The sequence below is a fragment of the Rattus norvegicus genome, chromosome 13 (genome assembly GCF_021556685.1).
Source record: "Rattus norvegicus strain SHRSP/BbbUtx chromosome 13, alternate assembly SHRSP_T2T, whole genome shotgun sequence".
Lineage (NCBI taxonomy): Eukaryota > Metazoa > Chordata > Mammalia > Rodentia > Muridae > Rattus > Rattus norvegicus.
This window is the reverse complement of record NC_141546.1, coordinates 21,985,663-22,007,640: the sequence shown is the minus strand read 5'-3', so window position 1 is coordinate 22,007,640 and position 21,978 is coordinate 21,985,663. Positions and strand designations below refer to the sequence as shown.

At 40.0% G+C, this 21,978-nt stretch overlaps 1 protein-coding gene across 12 annotated transcripts in view; it reads left to right on the top strand.

The window, feature by feature from the left end:
• Nucleotides 1-21,978, top strand: part of Pign (phosphatidylinositol glycan anchor biosynthesis, class N) — a 130,856-nt gene that overhangs the window by 75,230 nt on the left and 33,648 nt on the right. For all 12 annotated transcript variants that reach the window (XM_087581099.1, XM_087581095.1, XM_087581096.1 and 9 more), the window contains 7 exon segments: nt 1,435-1,574; nt 3,784-3,883; nt 3,970-4,062; nt 5,430-5,521; nt 8,426-8,534; nt 17,784-17,892; nt 20,315-20,417. In XM_087581099.1, coding sequence (XP_087437225.1) covers nt 1,435-1,574; nt 3,784-3,883; nt 3,970-4,062; nt 5,430-5,521; nt 8,426-8,534; nt 17,784-17,892; nt 20,315-20,417 — 746 coding nt within the window.

The following is a 21,978-nucleotide window of genomic DNA, read 5'->3' as shown; positions in this document are numbered from 1 at the left end:
CCATTTCCACTTTAGAGCTCTTGTCTGTCTCCACTTATTTAAATTTGGCTTTCTATACTCCCATCATTTTTCTATGGGACCTCTATTATCTTTATTTCTTGTGCTATTGATTGAGAGATTCTATAATTGTTGAGATTAATGCAAAGAAGAATAAAAAATAAAATTAATAGCTTATCATTTATTGAGCAGCAATAATATCCATGTAATCTGATTTTTATTACCAACACTGATAAGTATGTATACTTTTATTGTACCCATATTATGGATAGGCACAACTTTGTCTAAGGAAAGCTTTGTGCTTTAGACTGCTTTCTCCCACATTATTTATTAATCAAGAAAATGCTGCTCAGACTTGTTCAGAGGTCAGTCTGATGGAAGCAGTTCCTTAATTATTTTCCTCTTCCTGGATGTGAAAGTTGACAACAAATCACCCATCACAATATCACAGCCAGTTGATGAACTTGAACTTCAGGTTCTTATTTACAGTGCTATGCTTCAGCCTCTGTTTACAGCCATATACTAACTTATCCTTGATTCCAACTTCATAATATTTTACACATTGGAGAAAAACATAAAAAAGGATGTTGGGAAATGTATATATTTCCTAATTTTGTGTATTTCCAGAAAGTGGTTCTTAATTCCTGCTGCATTTATCCTTGGCTAACAGGTTGAGTAAACAGAAAACATGAAGTGGAGACAAAAGAGCAGCCCCTCCCCCACTGTACACTTCCTTTGTTCTCTTAACATTTTCTGAAGGCGCTTAGTGTACTTTGTACCATTTTGTTACCTCTGCTTCAGAACCCAGAACTCTATTTGTTAGCACTATAGAATCCCCTAAAAGGTACCCTTTTTCTAGTTGTGGAATGATGTCCCTGACCCTTACACTTCCACCTGGCCCAGAGCATCAAGAAGCCTTGGTAATCAGTGAAGCTAGCACTGGTGACAAACATGTAGGGAATTCCTTATTCAGCAAGTGGTTGAGAAGAGTAGATATGGCTGAAGAAATCAGCTGTGTTTAAGCAATAGGAGAGGGGAGTGGGCAGCATGACAGGTTAGAGCTTTGACTAGGCAGAAACTGTTCCAGATAAAGACTATTTTATTGTGTGGTAAATAGGCCCTTGTGAGCTAGACACAGAAGACAGTCAAGATTTATTTTAAAAATTGTTTCTTAGTAGAACTATGTTCAGAGTTCTCAATGAGTTATTCACAAATCAACTTTAGGACCCTTCTCAGTCTGCAGCTGAGAATTGCCTAATAACTATTTTAGGATCACTAATTTCTTTCCTGACATGCTAAGACAATGACAGATTTTTCATTTTAAAAGAAATTTGAGTAATCATCTAGTTGTAGAAACAGAAAAAAAAATGATATTTTTCCTAAAAACTATCAATCAGCATGGGTTTGAATGTGTTTGCATGTTATATCTCATTTCAGAAGCCACACCATCTTCTGCCCTGTAGCTTCATAGCTGCTGGTGTCTTAGTAGCATGCTTCCTGATGATCCAAGCCTGTCCCTGGACTTACTATGTGTATTGCTTGCTGCCGGTGCCAATATGGTATGCAGTTCTAAAAGAGTAAGTAGCTTGCCTTTCTGCCTTGTTTCTACTTCACTGGCAGTTAATCCTGTATGCAAAATGCACTGGATTTTATAGCCTAAATCCTAAAAGATGGCTGTAATACTCTGCGCGGTCCAAACACTCTCATTTCATTTACGACTGCAGAATGCTGCATATTAAACATCCCTTTTGTGTTACCATTTTTACTTGAGGAAGCAGTCACCCAGCCCCTTTCTTTGGGTGTTTTTCAAGCAAAAATATAGAATAAAATAAGATAATAAATATTACTGTACTGTGTCATGATTTCCTTACATCTTGCATTTGTTTTGTCATCTCATAGTTTAGTTTCTTCATGTTTTAGAAGATGTATGTGTTTCTATATGCTTCTCCTTCTTCGCCATAAAATAAATGAAACTTTGTGATTATCCCGAATCTATTAATGTGTGCTGATAGGAACCCTGCTCTATTCAATGGACTGTGCTTCTGCCTTTATGCACTTCCTCAGCATGGCCTAAAAGTGGCTTCGCACTATGACAGTCAGCCTGGAAAGGAAGACACTCAGTCAGATTTCAAGCTGATTCACGAGGCAGAGACAGGAGGATCTGCATTTCTAGGTCTGGTCTCTATAGGGAAGGGCTGCCAAAAAAAACCCAAAACCAAGAAAACAAAAAATAAAATAAAATAAAAATACTTGCTAGCATGTGTGCCCTGACACTGCATGTTTTTATTCTAACATTCGTTGATAGCTTTGACTATTTCTACCTTCTAAAAATATGTCTTAAAAATATCGACATACTGAAATATAAAAAATAAAATATGCAATGCTTCAAACTGAGCAAAGAACATGGAGTGATTTCACCGTCTGAAAGGAGTAAGGTTGCTGCTTTGCTTAGTTAGCTCATTTGTGTTTTTCTGACATCATTTCTCTGGTTTCAGAATTCTCTAAGTTTTCTAGCCAGTCTGTTTTACTGTAGAACCCCTTCCGAATGATTAAATAGCCTAATCATTAAGATAGTATGTGTATGAGTTTTTAAGCTGGCTAGAGGGCTCCACAGGTCAACAGTCAAGGGCACTTGGGTCCCATGTGGTAAAAGGAATGAACAGATTCCTGCAGATTGTTCTCCAACTTCTACTGTGGATACATACTGTGGAATGCACCCCCACACAATTTCACACAATAAATCAATATTAAATATTTTAACTCAGTTTTTCTAGAATAAAAGTCCTCCAAAAATGACTTCATTTAATCTTTTGTGCCTCTTTACTAATTCACAGTTGAAAACAAAAGAAATACTCTCCTTGTGGTACTAACCTTTCTTTCCTAGGTGGCTACTTAACAGTGTGGTATAATTTTATTCTACAGTCATTGTTTTCAGCGAGAAAAAGGTCATAAACCAAATGACACTGGCCTTTTACAATTACCTACTTAATGCTCTACAAATGCTAAAGTTTTTTTTCTTGATGAAATGCAAAACGTACTCAAGTATGTAATACATTTTGGGTGGTTATAAATTCTCAATTACAATTAGTGTACAATTAATGACATCTTAAATTGGGTTTGGAAAAGGTTATTTGACTCAGTTAAAAAGTGCAATTAAACTGGGGGTAGTGGTGCATGTCTATAATCCCATCTCCTCAGGAGGCTAAGGCACAAACACTGGCATTTTGAGGCCAGCCTGAATGATGACATAAAGCTTAAATGAAAAGGATGGGACTTTAACTTAGTGTCAGACTGGATGTCTGGCATATTAGAGCCTTAGGTTCAGTCCTCAGTACTGCAAAGAAGTAAAAGTCAGTAAGTTCAATTAAGACTTTATGAAGGCTTTGGGTGTAGTTTAGTGGTAGACATAAGCTTATCCCAATGAGTTTCAGTATTTTTTTTTTCAGTTTGCATACATTTGGGTTCATTTTATTTTATTTTTTGATTTATTTGTAGTACATGTACTTTTGTTTAAACTAAGGTCATACAAAAGTTATTTACTGTTATTTATTTTATAAAACTAAGTAAATGCTTGCCATCATTTATCCTAAAATACAGATTTCCACAAATAAAAGTAAGCAAAGACGTTAAAACCTTGCTACCATTTATCTTAATTTTAAATAATTTATGAATGGAAACATCTGGGATTTGGGACCTTGTGCAGTTTTAATTTTGCATTATATTGCTAATATTAATATGCTATTGCAAAGTATAAGTAATCATTTTGTAAATCGTCTCCTTAAACAGACGTGAAGTTATTCAAGCCCTGGTTGAGTCACTATTGGCTTTTCCTCTGAGCCGTTTTGTCGCCTACTTGCTTGTCTTTACCCTGGGCATTGAAGTACTGGTAAGTGTCTAACCAGCTGTCTTGCGTTTTTATGTTTCTGGTATTAAGTGACTTTATTCTTCATTTTCTTTGTAATCTCTCACCAGGTGCTCAGTTTTTTCTACCGCTACATGTTGACAGCTGGACTGATTGTGTTTGCAGGTTGGCCATTTCTCACTCAGCTGTGGACCCGAGCAAAGGTACAAGTACTCGTGTTGGCAAAGCAGACTAGTAATTACTTTGTGTTGATATGTGTTTGGCTCAATGAATTGTGTATTTTAAGTGAAGGAGTGGAATGCACACTCACATAAAGGGGCCTGGTCCTTTGAAAGGAAGGGCTGACATCGACTTTCTGCTTCTCTGATTTATACATATGTTCCAGTCAAAATGAGGGAGAGATCTAGGAAGCCTGTAAAGACAGAGCTGGCTTGTTTGTGGCACTCGTGGAGTTTGTATCCCTAGCGAGGGAGAAGTCTGGGAGCAGCAGAGGGGCCATCCAGTCTGAGGAGCTTGTGCGCCATCCTCATAGCACTTTCCTGGGAAAGTGGCAGCATGTCGCTCGACCCAGTAGTGTTTAGGAGCCACAAGAGGTTGAGAGGGAGTTTGACCAAAGTACATGTATACAAATTTCAAATAATAAACCAACCCAATAAAGACAGTAAATATGATTCAAGGTATCCACGTTTGTGATGCTTGATCCTAACTGAGCCAGAGGGGATTAACAATCACTGTAAAAAGAAGCCTCTGGGAAAGTCTGGGAGGGATTTTCTAAATTAAGCTAATCAAGGTGGAAAGTCTCACCTGAGCTCCTGGGACTGTTTCCTTTAAAAAGGAGAAGGTAAGTTGAGCAGCAGCATTCATTCTCTGTTTCCAGGCTGGTTGCAGTGTGGTAGTCAATGGCCTCAAGCTCTTGCTGGCTGCCATGACTGACTCCACTGCCCCACAACTCTATAGCCCTTGCCATGATAGACAGACCCATCTCTGGAACTATAAGGAAAAGCAAATCCTCGGTCTTTACGTTGCTTACTGTCTTACATCTTGTCATTACAAAAGTAACTCATACAATGTTTGTGTCCAGATAAATTTGACACAGCTTTTCTTCCAGAGCCATGTAGGGTGTGAGATGCTAAAAACGGATTTCTTTTCCTTGACTTCTTTTTAAAATTGGATATTTTCTTTATTTACATTTCAAATGTTAACCCCTTTCTCAGTTTCCCCTCCGGAACACCCCCTATCCCATCCCCTCTCCCCCTTCTTCTATGAGGGTTTCCCCCCCACCTACTCCCAATTCCGCACCCTGGCATTCCCCTACACTGGGGCATTGAGCCCTCACAGGAGCAAGGGCCTCTCCTCCTATTGATGCCAGACAAGGCCATGCTCTGCTACATATGCAACTGGAGCCATGGGTCCATCCATGTGTACTCATTGGTTGGTGGTTTAGTCCCTGGGAGCTCTGGGGGGTGGGGTGGGGAAGGGTCTGGTTGGTTGATACTGTTGTTCTTCCTATGGATAAAAACAGATTTCTATGCCATATTTGTCTGAATACTTTTTTTTTTCTTGATTCTAGATCACCTGCCTGAGTTGGGCTTTCTTCTCTTTGCTTCTGGCAGTGTTCCCACTGATGCCTGTTGTGGGTAGAAAGCCAGACCTTTCTCTAGTGTACGTAAAATGTTGTTTGCCATTTCAATAGAGTTTATCCTATATTGACACTGTGACATTTAAAAGCACTCCTCTCTCTCTCTCTCTCTCTCTCTCTCTCTCTCTCTCTCTCTCTCTCTCTCTGTTTCTCTCTGTACACATGTGCGTGTGCCATATGTGTGTGGGTATCCATGAAGGCCATAGAGGACGTGAGATCTGTTGGATCTGGGTTATGGATATATGGGAGCTATTTGAAATGGGTTCTGGAAACTGGACTAGGACTGTTGGGTAGAGCAGGAAATGTTCTTGACTGCTGACCCAAGTCTCTTAACTAAACTAGTCTTGGTTCTAAGCTTAACATTACCTGAACACACTTGAAATACTAATGTTAAATTACTAGTTATGATCTTAGCCTATCACCTGAGAGGCCTGGTCTCCTTGGAGATGCTAGCAGACCTTCACAGGCAGTTAAATTGCACCAAGCAGTAACTTAAAACTCACCCCCACTCCTAGTTTCAATTTTATTTTGAATATTATAGAATCTGTAAAAGTTTAGTTACATTGCGACTGTGTTCTGTGTTGACATATTAGTTTTGAATGTGTCTATAACCACATGCCACTGAGAAGTGAAAGTCTGTCTTGATTGAATTAAAATTTTTCCATGAGAAAAAAAATTTCTATTTATTTTGTGCTTTCCTGTTTTGTTTGCAGAACTAGGAATCAACCCCAGGACCTTGTACTTGCTAGGCAACATTTTTATGACTAACCATTCAAATTGTGTTAAAAACATATATTCTCTATGTTAATGGTACGTTTCCCCTCAGTGTAACCTAGACAAGTGTTTAAAACAGTTACTTGCTTTTGCGTTTAAGCACCTACCGTCACTGTCCCCCAACCCCATGGGTGTCTGTGTGTGCTTGACTGAGTTATCTGAGTTTCACCTTGCTGCTGGTCTGTACTTTTTTTCCTGAGGCAGAGTCTGTATGTGTAGCCCCATCTGGCCTCGAATGCAGTGTCCTGCCTCAGCCTTCTGAGTACTGGAATTGTAGACATATATACAGTCCACACCTTTAAATCATGCAGTTGCCTTTGCTGCATACTTCTCAGTGCTCTGGCATTTCTAAAAACATTTTGCCTAACCTTTAATAGATGGGGGTATATCTTTTTTTTTTTTAACTGTTAAGAGATTAACTGAATATTCTTAAGCGTCTGTTACTTTAAGAACTTTATGTTGGGGGGCTGGGGATTTAGCTCAGTGGTAGAGCGCTTGCCTAGGAAGTGCAAGGCCCTGGGTTCGGTCCCCAGCTCCAAAAAAAAGAACTTTATGTTGCTTGGTTTTTTGGCTTCTTACAACAGCAACAACAAAACTAGATCAGAATTGCTGTAGGAACGCAGTTAATAATCAGCCCAACTATTGTATTGAATTATAAGACCGCATGTACCATCTAAGCTATACTTCAACATTATAGTGTAAGTCAAAATTTTGGAATTTTCATGAAATGTGCATAGCATGTAAGAAACAAAATTCAAATACTTTGTTTGCTTGTTTGTTTGTTTATGCATGTTGTCCTGTGAGTTCTGGTGTCTCTATAAAGCCCTTTTCTACCTTTCTTGCTCATGTTGTTCTGGCATAGTTTGGGAGAGCATATTATAAAAGGAGAATACATTGCATAAATGGTCTCTAAAGAAAATTGTCTCTTGCATTTTCTGTTAAAGACTGACTTAAAAAGCAAATAAACCTACTAAAATGTGAAAAATCAAATTTGTGTTTTTGAAAATTATGGTCTTTCTATCTAAACTTGATTTAAATTGCTATTAATGTTAAATTCATGTTGGTTTCCTGTGATAATTTGCAGTTTACCTTATTCTTAGTTCATAGAGAAAGTTCTGTACCCATTTGATCTCTCATAGCAGTTCCATCCTCTAGACTACAGAAACAGATGTGTGAAACACTTAGGGACAAAATAAGAAGACAGAGAAGATAGGTGTACAGTGTTACTGTTGAATTTCTGTGAGCCCAGTATACTGAAGCAAGACAGTTGCCAATGAGTTAAAAGGAAAGAAAGAGAAAGACAAAAGTTGTTATTCTACAGAGCTAGTCTTACGAGTTTTATAACACAACTTAAAGTGATGTTTTTTTCTTATAACCTCAGAGACTATTTGAAAAATAAAAAACCATGAACATCAGCCATGTTCACAGCATATACCTAATCATGGATTTGCACTTCCTTATTTCTCTAACAAACTCAACTCACTTTTCCTTAGTTTTTGTAATTTGAGTTCTAGATTGTATCTTGAACATACATTCAGTTATATTACTTGGATATTTATGAAGAGCTAAAATTCCTTGGTATTAGTTACCTATGATTGTCAGACAATCTAGAAAATTAAATCAGCTGCTTCACCATAGAATACAAAATGACTTAGACAGTGATGTACTCCCAACACTTTTGAGACCACTGCCCCACCTTCCAGCCAGGCCAGCTGAAGAGATACCAGGGTCAGTGACAGGAAGGGTCTGCTTGACCCAAGGAGTGCTGTGTCTTTTGTACAAATCCATTCTCTCAGTGAGAATCTCTGTGGCAAGTGCTGAGTGACAGTCATTTGTTTAGCTACCTTTTATATTCTCTGTATTCACCCAGTTCAGTTTTAGAGCCATGACAGTTGATGAATGAAAAAGAATGAATTAGACAAATAGGTAATAAGGTAAATATACTGAAAGAAATTATGGAATGCGGTTACAACTAGCCCTGCCATGTGCTTGCCCTGCTATTTCCCATCATTCCTCTGCCAGCTTTACTACTTGGTGTTGGTTAAACAAAGTGCTTGAAAGGTCTACATTTGAGTAAGCGGCCTCATGTTTTCATATGCTGTCTTTAGTACGCTTTTTTAGAAAAGTTTAACATGGATAATATTTTGAAACAGAATGGGTGCCGGATTGCTTGTTCTTCTGCTGTCGCTGGCTGTTCTAGCAACCCTCGTAAAAAGAAAACTTAATTTGGTAAAGGACGAGCTGTTGGTACTTCTGTTACAGGTCAGTTAAAGTTTTTCTATAGTATATCCTACTAGGCATATAATAAAATGTTTATTAGTGTTATACTCTGTGACATTCCTGTATTCCTATCACTCAGGACAGTCACCAGAGAAGTCAGTTTTCTTTTTAAAGTAGCATACAGAACTCTCTACAGAATAGCAGAGGGTCAACAGGAAGAAGTGATGCCAAGACATCAGCAGGTTAGGAGACCTTAGGACTTTACAGCAAATATGAACTGAAAGTGTTTCCTCTGCACAGAGATTTTTGTCATCCTCAGATACACCAAGCTGCTTTGATGCAGCAGCTCCTGGAAGGTTGACACGAGGGCAGCAGGCGGTAGATGACCTGGGAGATAGGCTCCCATTGGCACTGACTGTGGTGTTTCAAAGCTAGTAAGTGCCTAGCTATTCTGTTTACAGGATGTACACTTTCCAGTAATTTAACTCCAGCTTGTCCCTTAATGTCAGTGTAGCAAATATTTAACGGTAGTAACCATGTTTTACATGTTTTCATGTATTAGAATAGAAAGTACTCTTTCATTGTCCACCCCCCCCCTTTTTTTATTTCGGTTTTCAAGACAGGGTTTCTCTCTGTAGCCCTGACTGTCTGAGAACTTGCTCAGTAGACCCAGCTAGCCTCAAACTCAAGAGATCTGCTTTGCCACTGCTCCCGAGATCAGGGATTAAAGGCATGTGCCACCACTGCACAGCTCAGGGACCACTTTTTTCAACAGGATAATAGTTCTCTTTAATTTTTATGTTTTCAATAATGGATTTTATCTTTTAAGACTTAAAATTTTATTTGTTTTTATTATTTTTCTTTATTCTTGAGAATACCTCTCCTGTCTATGCCAGAATATTGTCTGACTGTTCATGTGCATAGCAATGTGAGTTCATGTGTGCATTAGCCATGGCCAGTCAAGCTGAGAAATACTTCATTGTTACTTTTTTGCCCCATTCATCTGCTAATGGTCATACAGGTTAGTTCTGTTATTATGACAGCTGGTCAATCCTAGCTATTGTGAATAGAGACGCAGTGAACATGGGTATACAAGTGTCTTTGCAGTACAATCTGAGGAACCTCCAGACTGCTATCCAAAGTGTCTGTACTACTTTTCACTCCCACCAACATGAGTTCCCTTTTTACAACTTCCACACCAGCTCCCCCACCCCTTTTTATAGATAACTGTATATGGAGCTCTGCCAAACCATATGAGTCTTCTTAAAAAGTTCTCTCGGGACAAAACACTATCATTTATTTCCAGAGTACTGTGAAATAAAAATATAACCATGCTTACAAGATATAGTAAGTTATGTTCATTCTTGGAGTGTGACAGTGAACTCATAAGAAGAAAAGAAATCCTTTGTAAACATCCATCGAGCTTTGGAACATGTGCTTCACTGTAAGTAAGTAGCACACTGCCTTTCCTCAGAAACTGGGGTAGTCTTGACAGAATCTGCTCGCCCGCCCACGGTGGAGAGCTTTGACAGGAACGCGTGTTTCTGAGTCTCACTCCACAGGACTGAAGAAGATCATGCTTAAATACTTATGTACGTTGTTAGAATACCCCTGAGTATTATGTAACTTCATTACGAAGCCCTGTCTTGAACTATCTAAGTAATTTGCATTACTGTGCTGCCTGACATATTTTATTGATCCCAAGGCATACATTTTTCCCCAAGTTTGGCATCTCTGAGTTGAGAATATGTTTTACAATAGAAAGGATCCTAGGAGTGCATCATAGCTTTACTCACAGAACAGATTGCGTCTTAATCTGTTCAACAATAACCTTTCAGATTCGATAATGAGGTCAGTAATTTAAACTCTGAGAGCTTGTTTTTCTTTGTAGTTACACTTTAGCTCATTTCTTTTTTTTCTTTTTTTTTAATTTATTTAATACTTAATAATAATTCTTTGGTTTCCAGGCAAACATCCCCCTCCCCCCTCCCCTTCCTTATGGGTGTTCCCCTCCCAACCCTCCCCCCATTGCCGCCCTCCCCCCAACAGTCTAGTTCACTGGGGGTTCAGTCTTAGCAGGACCCAGGGCTTCCCCTTCCACTGGTGCTCTTACTAGGATATTCATTGCTACCTATGAGGTCAGAGTCCAGGGTCAGTCCATGTATAGTCTTTAGGTAGTGGCTTAGTCCCTGGAAGCTCTGGTTGCTTGGCATTGTTGTACATATGGGGTCTCGAGCCCCTTCAAGCTCTTCCAGTTCTTTCTCTGATTCCTTCAACGGGGGTCCTATTCTCAGTTCAGTGGTTTGCTGCTGGCATACGCCTCTGTATTTGCTGTATTCTGGCTGTGTCTCTCAGGAGCGATCTACATCCGGCTCCTGTCGGTCTGCACTTCTTTGCTTCATCCATCTTGTCTAATTGGGTGGCTGTATATGTATGGGCCACATGTGGGGCAGGCTCTGAATGGGTGTTCCTTCAGTCTCTGTTTTAATCTTTGCCTCTCTCTTCCCTGCCAAGGGTATTCTTGTTCCCCTTTTAGAGAAGGAGTGAAGCATTCACATTTTGATCATCCGTCTTGAGTTTCATTTGTTCTAGGCATCTAGGGTAATTCAAGCATTTGGGCTAATAGCCACTTATCAGTGAGTGCATACCATGTATGTCTTTCTGTGATTGGGTTAGCTCACTCAGAATGATATTTTCCGGTTCCAACCATTTGCCTACGAATTTCATAAAGCCGTTGTTTTTGATAGCTGAGTAATATTCCATTGTGTAGATGTACCACATTTTCTGTATCCATTCCTCTTTTGAAGGGCATCTGGGTTCTTTCCAGCTTCTGGCTATTATAAATAAGGCTGCGATGAACATAGTGGAGCACCTGTCTTTTTTATATGTTGGGGCATCTTTTGGGTATATGCCCAAGAGAGGTATAGATGGATCCTCAGGCAGTTCAATGTCCAATTTTCTGAGGAACCTCCAGACTGATTTCCAGAATGGTTGTACCAGTCTGCAATCCCACCAACAATGGAGGAGTGTTCTTCTTTCTCCGCATCCTCGCCAGCATCTGCTGTCACCTGAGTTTTTGATCTTAGCCATTCTCACTGGTGTGAGGTGAAATCTCAGGGTTGTTTTGATTTGCATTTCCCTTATGACTAAAGATGTTGAACATTTCTTTAGGTGTTTCTCAGCCATTCGGCATTCCTCAGCTGTGAATTCTTTGTTTAGCTCTGAACCCCATCTTTTAATAGGGTTATTTGTCTCCCTGCGGTCTAACTTCTTGAGTTCTTTGTATATTTTGGATATAAGGCCTCTATCTGTTGTAGGCTTGGTAAAGATCTTTTCCCAATCTGTTGGTTGCCGATTTGTCCTAACCACAGTGTCCTTTGCCTTACAGAAGCTTTGCAGTTTTATGAGATCCCATTTGTCGATTCTTGATCTTAGAGCATAAGCCATTGGTGTTTTGTTCAGGAAATTTTTTCCAGTGCCCATGTGTTCCAGATGCTTCCCTAGTTTTTCTTCTATTAGTTTGAGTGTATCAGGTTTGATGTGGAGGTCCTTGATCCACTTGGACTTAAGCTTTGTACAGGGTGATAAGCATGGATCGATCTGCATTCTTCTACATGTTGCCCTCCAGTTGAACCAGCACCATTTGCTGAAAGTGCTATCTTTTTTCCATTGGATGGTTTTGGCTCCTTTGTCAAAAATCAAGTGCCCATAGGTGTGTACGTTCATTTCTGGGTCTTCAATTCTGTTCCATTGGTCTTTCTGTCTCTGTACCAATACCATGCAGTTTTTATCACTATTGCTCTGTAATACTGCTTGAGTTCAGGGATAGTGATTCCCCCTGAAGTCCTTTTATTGTTGAGGATAGCTTTAGCTATCCTGGGTTTTTTGTTATTCCAGATGAATTTGCAAATTGTTCTGTCTAACTCTTTGAAGAATTGTATTGGTATTTTGATGGGGATTGCATTGAATCTGTAGATCGCTTTTGGTAAAATGGCCATTTTTACTATATTAATCCTGCCAATCCATGAGCATGGGAGATCTTTCCATCTTCTGAGGTCTTCTTCAATTTCTTTCTTCAGTGTCTTGAAGTTCTTATTGTACAGATCTTTTACTTGCTTGGTTAAAGTCACACTAAGGTACTTTATATTATTTGGGTCTATTATGAAGGGTGTCGTTTCCTTAATTTCTTTCTCGGCTTGTTTCTCTTTTGTGTAGAGGAAGGCTACTGATTTATTTGAGTTAATTTTATACCCAGCCACTTTGCTGAAGTTGTTTATCAGCTTTAGTAGTTCTCTGGCGGAACTTTTGGGATCACTTAAATAAACTATCATATCATCTGCAAATAGTGATATTTTGACTTCTTCTTTTCCGATCTGTATCCCCTTGATCTCCTTTTGTTGTCTGATTGCTCTGGCTAGAACTTCAAGAACTATATTGAATAAGTAGGGAGAGAGTGGGCAGCCTTGTCTAGTCCCTGATTTTAGTGGGATTGCTTCAAGTTTCTCTCCATTTAGTTTAATGTTAGCAACTGGTTTGCTGTATATGGCTTTTACTATGTTTAGGTATGGGCCTTGAATTCCTATTCTTTCCAGGACTTTTATCATGAAGGGGTGTTGAATTTTGTCAAATGCTTTCTCAGCATCTAATGAAATGATCATGTGGTTTTGTTCTTTCAGTTTGTTTATATAATGGATCACGTTGATGGTTTTCCGTATATTAAACCATCCCTGCATGCCTGGGATGAAGCCTACTTGATCATGGTGGATGATTGTTTTGATGTGCTCTTGGATTCGGTTTGCCAGAATTTTATTGACTATTTTTGCGTCGATATTCATAAGGGAAATTGGTCTGAAGTTCTCTTTCTTTGTTGGGTCTTTGTGTGGTTTAGGTATAAGAGTAATTGTGGCTTCATAGAAGGATTTCGGGAGTGATCCATCTGTTTCAATTTTGTGGAATAGTTTGGATAATATTGGTATGAGGTCTTCTATGAAGGTTTGATAGAATTCTGCACTAAACCCGTCTGGACCTGGGCTCTTTTTGGTTGGGAGACCTTTAATGACTGCTTCTATTTCCTTAGGAGTTATGGGGTTGTTTAACTGGTTTATCTGTTCCTGATTTAACTTCGGTACCTGGTATCTGTCTAGGAAATTGTCCATTTCCTGAAGATTTTCAAGTTTTGTTGAATATAGGCTTTTATAGTAAGATCTGATGATTTTTTGAATTTCCTCTGAATCTGTAGTTATGTCTCCCTTTTCATTTCTGATTTTGTTAATTTGGACACACTCTCTGGGTCCTCTTGTTAGTCTGGCTAAGGGTTTATCTATCTTGTTGATTTTCTCAAAGAACCAACTTTTGGTTCTGTTGATTCTTTCTATGGTCCTTTTTGTTTCTACTTGGTTGATTTCAGCTCTGAGTTTGATTATTTCCTGCCTTCTACTCCTCCTGGGTGTATTTGCTTCTTTTTGCTCTAGAGCTTTTAGGTGTGCTGTCAAGCTGCTGACATATGCTCTTTCCTGTTTCTTTCTGCAGGCACTCAGCGCTATGAGTTTTCCTCTTAGCACAGCTTTCATTGTGTCCCATAAGTTTGGGTATGTTGTACCTTCATTTTCATTAAATTCTAAAAAGTTTTTAGTTTCTTTCTTTATTTCTTCCTTGACTAGGTTATCATTGAGTAGAGCATTGTTCAATTTCCACGTATATGTGGGCATTCTTCCCTTATTGTTATTGAAGACCAGTTTTAGGCCGTGGTGGTCCGATAGCACGCATGGGATTATTTCTATCTTTCTGTACCTGTTGAGGCCCGTTTTTTGACCAATTATATGGTCAATTTTGGAGAAAGTACCATGAGGAGCTGAGAAGAAGGTATATCCTTTTGCTTTAGGATAGAATGTTCTATAAATATCTGTTAAGTCCATTTGGCTCATGACTTCTCTTAGTCTGTCTACGTCTCTGTGTAATTTCTGTTTCCATGATCTGTCCATTGATGAGAGTGGGGTGTTGAAATCTCCCACTATTATTGTGTGAGGTGCAATGTGTGTTTTGAGCTTTAGTAAGGTTTCTTTTATGTATGTGGGTGCCCTTGTATTTGGGGCATAGATATTTAGGATTGAGAGTTCATCTTGGTGGATTTTTCCTTTGATGAATATGAAGTGTCCTTCCTTATCTTTTTTGATGACTTTTAGTTGAAAATTGATTTTATTTGATATTAGAATGGCTACTCCAGCTTGCTTCTTCTGACCATTTGCTTGGAAAGTTGTTTTCCAGCCTTTCACTCTGAGGTAGTGTCTGTCTTTGTCTCTGAGGTGTGTTTCCTGTAGGCAGCAGAATGCAGGGTCCTCGTTGCGTATCCAGTTTGTTAATCTATGTGTTTTTATTGGGGAGTTGAGGCCATTGATGTTGAGAGATATTAAGGAATAGTGATTATTGCTTCCCGTTATATTCATATTTGGATGTGAGGTTATGTTTGTGTGCTTTTCTTCTCTTTGTTTTGTTGCCAAGATGATTAGTTTCTTGCTTCTTCTAGGGTATAGCTTGCCTCCTTATGTTGGGCTTTACCCTTTATTATCCTTTGTAGTGCTGGATTTGTAGAAAGATATTGTGTAAATTTGGTTTTGTCATGGAATATCTTGGTTTCTCCATCTATGTTAATTGAGAGTTTTACAGGATACAGTAACCTGGGCTGGCACTTGTGTTCTCTTAGGGTCTGTATGACATCTGTCCAGGATCTTCTGGCCTTCATAGTTTCTGGTGAAAAGTCTGGTGTGATTCTGATAGGTCTGCCTTTATATGTTACTTGACCTTTTTCCCTTACTGCTTTTAATATTCTTTCTTTATTTTGTGCGTTTGGTGTTTTGACTATTATGTGACGGGAGGTGTTTGTTTTCTGGTCCAACCTATTTGGAGTTCTGTAGGCTTCTTGTATGCCTATGGGTATCTCTTTTTTTAGGTAGGGAAGTTTTCTTCTATGATTTTGTTGAAGATATTTACTGGTCCTTTGAGCTGGGAGTCTTCACTCTCTTCTATACCTATTATCCTTAGGTTTGATCTTCTCATTGAGTCCTGGATTTCCTGTATGTTTTGAACCAGTAGCTTTTTCTGCTTTACATTATCTTTGACAGTTGAGTCAATGATTTCTATGGAATCTTCTGCTCCTGAGATTCTCTCTTTCATTTCTTGTATTCTGTTGGTGAAGCTTGTATCTACAGCTCCTTGTCTCTTCTTTTGAATTTCTATATCCAGGGTTGTTTCCATGTGTTCTTTCTTGATTGCTTCTATTTTCATTTTTAATTCCTTCCACTGTTTGATTGTGTTTTCCTGGAATTCTTTCAGGGATTTTTGTGTCTCCTCTCTATAGGTTTCTACTTGTTTATTTATGTTTTCCTGGAATTCTTTCAGGCATTTTTGCGATTCCTCTCTGTAGGCTTCTACTTGTTCTCTAATGGAGTTCTTCACGTCTTTCTTGAAGTCCTCCAGCATCATGATCAAATATGATTTTGAAACTAGATCTTGCTTTTCTGGTGTGTTTGGATATTCCATGTTTATTTTGGTGGGAGAATTGGGCTCTGATGATGCCAGGTAGTCTTGGTTTCTGTTGCTTGGGTTCCTGCGCTTGCCTCTCGCCATCAGATTATCTCTAGTGTTACTTTGTTCTGCTATTTCTGACAGTGGCTAGACTGTCCTATAAGCCTGTGTGTCAGGAGTGCTGTTGACCTGTTTTCCTGTTTTCTTTCTGACAGTTATGGGGACAGAGTGTTCTGCTTTCGGGCGTGTAGTTTTTCCTCTCTACAGGTCTTCAGCTGTTCCTGTGGGCCTGTGTCTTGAGTTCACCAGGCAGGTCACCCGCAGCAGAAAAGTTGGTCCTACCTGTGGTCCCGAGGCCCAAGTTTGCTCACGGGGCGCTGCCCACGAGCTCTCCGCGGCGGCAGCAACCAGGAAGATATGCGCTGCCCTTTCCGGGAGTCTCCGTGCACTAGAGTTCCAGATGGGGTTTCGTGTTCTCCTCTGGTGTTCTCCTCTGGCGTCCGAGATGTGTGTGCAGAGTGCAGTCTCTTCTGGTTTCTCAGGCGTGTCTGCCTCTCCGTAGGTGTAGCTCTCCCTCCCACGGGATTTGGGTGCAGAGAACTGTCTATCCGGTCTGTTTCCTTCAGGTTCCGCTGGTGTCTCAGGCGCAGGGGTCTTGCCGCTCCTGGGCCCTCCCCTACGGGAACCCAGAGGCCTTATACAGTTGCCTCTTGGGCCAGGGATGTGGGCAGGGGTGGGCAGTGTTGGTGGTCTCCTCCGCTGTGCAGCCTCAGGAGTGCCCACCTGACCAGGCGGTGAGGTCTCTCTCCCACGGGGCTTGGGAGAAGAGAGCTGCTGCGGGCCGGGATCCGCGGGTGTGGGACTTCCGGTAAACACAGGAAGTGCCCGGTCTCAGAGGAATTTTGCCTCTGTGTGTCCTGAGTTCACCAGGCAGGCCTCTTGCAGGGGAAAAGTTGGTCCTGCCTGAGGTTCCGAGGCTCAAGTGTGCTCGTGGGGTACTGCCCAAGTCCTCTCCGCGGCGGCAGCAACCGAGATCTGCGCCGCTCTTTCCGGGAGCCTCTGTGCACCAGGGTTCCAGATGGGGTTTGGTGCTTTCCTCTGGCGTCTGGATGTGCGCAGAGTGCAGTCTCCTCTGGTTTCCCAGGCGCGTCTTTTAGCTCATTTCTTAAAAATGCTAATTAATCCGCTGTTGATCAGGGATTAATATCATTTTTCTATACAGCTGGATAATATGGTTGTCAAGCGCAAGGAGATGGTAAAAATGTTCAAGTCTAGCGTGTCAGCACAAAAGGAGACAACACGTAAATGAATAGGAGAGACTATGTTGCAGTAAAGTAGTTTCTCATGAAAGCAGCCCTCAAGCTATTCCTTTTGTACAGTAACTATAGTGAGCACTTACACTGTCTCAGTTCCCAGGGCCTGGTAAATATCCAGACCACAAAATTGTGTTGAATAATTAAATACACAGATAGTACTGTGCAGAGGAACAGAGGTGGGAAAGGCACTAAGGTAGACACTCCCTTGCAGTCAACATAATTTGGGGAGCCTTCAGCATTTGTAGCATTTGAAGCTCTGGTGAGGTATGCCAAGCACTCTGGACCGTGTGCATGCCTCATGTCGCTTTGCCCACGTCTGGCTTAGCACGGCAGTACTAACATGTGGCGCTGGAGCACGAGGAGGTAGCCTGGTGCAGTTCTAGTGTTTCAGCTGCATCCCAGTTTTCCTCAGCACTGTCTGGTAGTGTGTCACTTTCCCTGCCTTTCCTTTCAGGTGCTGAGTACAGTGCTCTCTATGTACGTTGTGTACAGTACCCACCACAGTCTGTTAAAGAAAGAAGGCCTGCCTCTTCTGAATCAGATTGTGAGCTGGGCAACACTAGGTAAGTGACCCCTCAAACCAAATTGGAAAACCTGACCTCCAGTCACTTTTCTTAAAAAGGATACCTTCATGTCTGCATTGTTGTGCTGAAAGAAATAGTTTTGATGAAGGAAGGCTGTAGCCAGCTATTATTTCTAATTCCTTTTGGAATTTAACCAAAAAAAGTAGAACTCTTGTGAACACACATGGGTTAATAAGAATTATTCGATAGAATACTTATGATTTCATAATGGTCTGTGTACTTATGAACATCTAATAAAAATCTAATGAATGATTCTGGACATGAAGTTTTTATGAATGTTCCATTCTGTATATGTACCACATATATTTAATTTTCCTGTCAGTCTTTACATTTTCAGGTCTTACACAGATTAGTAAATGATTAAATTTTGTTTCCCTTTCCAAAACCAACATTGACTAGATATTTCTTGTTATGAAACAAAGGTGTTTCGAATCACATTCCTCTGGCACCCTTATTTAAGAATGTTAGAATTTGGGGTTGGTGAAATGGCTCCATGGTTAAGAGCTTACTACTTTTTCAGAGGATGGATGCTCTTTGAGCTTCCAGTATTCACATGGTAGTTCATATCTTCCTCAGGGGTGAATACACAGGTAGGGAAGGAATAAAATCTCAAGGATCTTATAGGAATGGAGTTATTCGTAGTTTTTATTCACAGTATTTCAAGTTCCTTTGCAGAGGCAGGAGCATCTCCCTGAGTTCCAGACCTGCCAGGTCTACATACTGTCTCAAACAAAGCAAAAAAGAACAAACAAAAACAAAAACAGTACCCTTGACCAGGAGTAGCTGTGTATGTCTTTGATACTGAGGAGACAGAGGCTCTTTTGCCTCTCAAGTTCAAGGTCAGTCTTCTCTATATAGGGAGTTCCAGGCTAGCCAGGGATTATAGTGAGACCCTGTCTGAAGAGAAAAGAGGAGAGGAGTGGAGTGAGAAAAAAGAGAAAGAAAAGTACCTTTGTTTGTTAAGCTAGATTGTAGCCCTGGTCCTGTTATCATTTGTTCTAGTAGAAAAATACTCATGCTAGATAAGAATTCCTATCCCACCCCTCCCTGCAGTTTGGATGTCCTCTATAGTTTATTCATATCTGTATTGATCATATTTTCATTTTGGAATGGTAGAGAAGAAATTTAGAGTTAGAATAATCTACATAAATATCTCCCTGGGAATACTTTAAATAAGGAATTGCTTTCTTAGCATCGGTAGAGCTAGGTATTAGCTTCAAGATTCCTGTCAAGTAGTATGAGCCATGAAAGAACAAGTCAGAGAAAGTCTTCAGTGTTTCCAAAGATCTCCCCTCAACACTGATGCACCATGGTGTGGGTACAACAGGCATATTTTGTTTAAATTCGTTAAGTGCCCAATTAAGTAACATTAATATGTTTATGTCACCTGGAATGGAGATGCTTAATTTTTCTTTAATACCTTAGTATTACTGAAGACAAAAAATAAAACTAGGATAAAATATTCAATATTGAAAAATTGGTTTCATTTTAACTGACTTGTTGGGGGCTGTAGGTCAGTGAGACAGCCCTTGCCCAGCATGCCTGAGGCCTTGAGTTTTGGAGAAAGGGAAAGAAAGAATCCACAAACAACAACGTAGAAACCCATCTGACCTGCCTTAAAATAAGAAGCACTGCAAGTTGTTTCTTGTAGTTAGAGTGTGTATCAGATAACAGTATTATTGACCTACCTACATTCCTCCGCTAAGACTTCACAAGTAGGATTTGCAAAGCTTTGAATGCTCCAGGAATTTACAGCTTTAATTAAAATCATCTGTATACTTAGCTTACTTTACAAGACACTGGTTACTTATAAAGATAACACCTAATACTATACGTGAGATTGCACTTAAAACTCGAGGCAAGTTTTCCTGAATGTCATCCTATTTAAAGTATGTAAAGACTTCTCCTCAGATAGATTAGTAAACTTGACACCCCCCCAACCCCCCCGCACACACACACACCAAAAGAAACAGTAAGTCAGCCAAGCTTTACCCAGGTTTCCTCCTCTGGAGCACCCAGGATGTTGGCAGTTGTGTACAGTTGCTCTCTGAAATAGACAAGCATCTGTGTTTGCTCTTGCTGCCCCTTTTCATCACCTTGTCCAACCTGACGGGCCTGGTTCTCTAGGGCGATGTCTCCACTATGGCCTGTGTGAAGTCATTGTCTCCTGCTTCTGATACATCAGGTGCACTCTACAACTCTAGTTGTCAACTTGTCTGATAATAGGCATAATCTATTTCTGGGGACTATGTTGTCTTTAAACCAGGACATAGATGGCTGAGAGACAAGTTGCTGAGTGTAAAGTAATATATTTTATTTCAGTAGAAAACAGTAAATTACTCATTAATATTAGTAATATTAGTTAATATTAGTACATACTCACTGCTCTGTTTCCTTGCAGCCTCTTCTCTGGTGGTGCCTCTCCTGAGCCCCACAGCCCTCTGGCAGCGGCTGACCAGCATACTTCTTTCCTTGATGTCGACCTACTTGCTGCTAAGCACGGGGTATAAGCCTTTCCCTAGGTTTTGGGGTTTGTTGAGAATTTCACATGAGTACTGTATTTCCATCATTTCTCTGCTTCCTTCCCCCTCTAACTCCTCCCATGTCCCGCTCACTCTCAAGTTCATGACTTCTATATTACGTTTGTTACAAATATACATGTATAAACTTTTCTTAAAATACATTCAAATGCCAAATTGACTTTTCTTTAGTAGATAAACTTTGGAAATGAAAACGTTCTCTAAGTCTTGAAGGATAAGTTATAAATGTTTTCTATTCTACATGTGAGTAGGTAACTTGATCTATAAGTTCCTTCATTTCTCTCATTGTTTTCATATTATTTTCTGTCGTGGACTTTTACTTGGAGTTGCTAAAATTTATTTAATTATAGTGTTATGAAAGCTTAATGCATTGTTGTGGAATTTCAAGCCTTAAAGAGTTTTTAAGAAGGATTTTTGTTGTTAATGCATTCGTTTAATGCATTTGCCATAGTGCTGTGATCTCTGTTTCATTAAATAACTGTACGCTAGAAATAAAACAAATTTATCTTCAACACAGAACAGCATCATCACTTCCTATTGCACTTAAAAAATAAGTAACATATTTATTCTAAGGCAAGAATCTAGCAAACAAGTAAACAAATCATTTTAAAAATAAATTAAATATATTATATGTCCACAATTTAACTTTTAGTTTAAAGCTTACATTAATAACAGCTTTTATCATCTGAACTTAAAAGGTTCTAATCAGCCTGACCTCCATTTGTCATAACAATAGACTTTAGCTCTGGCGTATAATTTCTTTCCCTTTCTAGTGATAGAGCTATCTGTGACACTGATGCTGTTTCGGTGTAGGTTACTGCTCTTCCAGTTATGATCTCATCCATCTTCTTCATTATTGGTTTTAGTAGCGTTGGATTTTCTGTGACTAAAAGACCACAGTTCCCAGTGTAGGTTTTTTGGAGTGTGTGACTGGGGATACTATTCAAGCTTCTTTTAGAAAGTCTTAGTTATCTGTTAGTGCATGCAGGTGGATATGTAAGAAAGGCCGCAGGACAGTTTATAATGCTTGGACAGTCTTCTGGTGACTGGTTCTGAAGGTAGTAAATTGCTGGCTCAGCAGAGCTGGCAGCAGACCTCAGGTAAAGCTGCTCAAGATCCTGAAGTGTACTTCTTGTCTGGGTGCTTCCAATTCCACTGAGCAAGCAGTTGAGGCTCACTCAGTCACCTCCCCACCTCCCATCCCGTCACTGACTCAGTGTTTACAAGTGATCTTTCCAGGGCTACAGTGCAGAATATCACCTCAGCAGCCCCTAGAGACAAAGCAAGCTGTACACCCATAGGTGAGTTTAAAGCAGTGGTTCTCAACCTGTGGATTGCAACCCCTTTGGGGGCTTGACTGACCATTTTGTAGGGGTTGCATATTATATATCCTGCATATCTAGTTACATTGTTATTTATGACATTAGCAAAGTTACAGTTATGAAGTAGCAACAAAAATAGTTGTATGGTAGGGGGTCCCCACCATGTGAAAAAGGGTCGCAGCATTAGGAAGGATGAGAAGCAC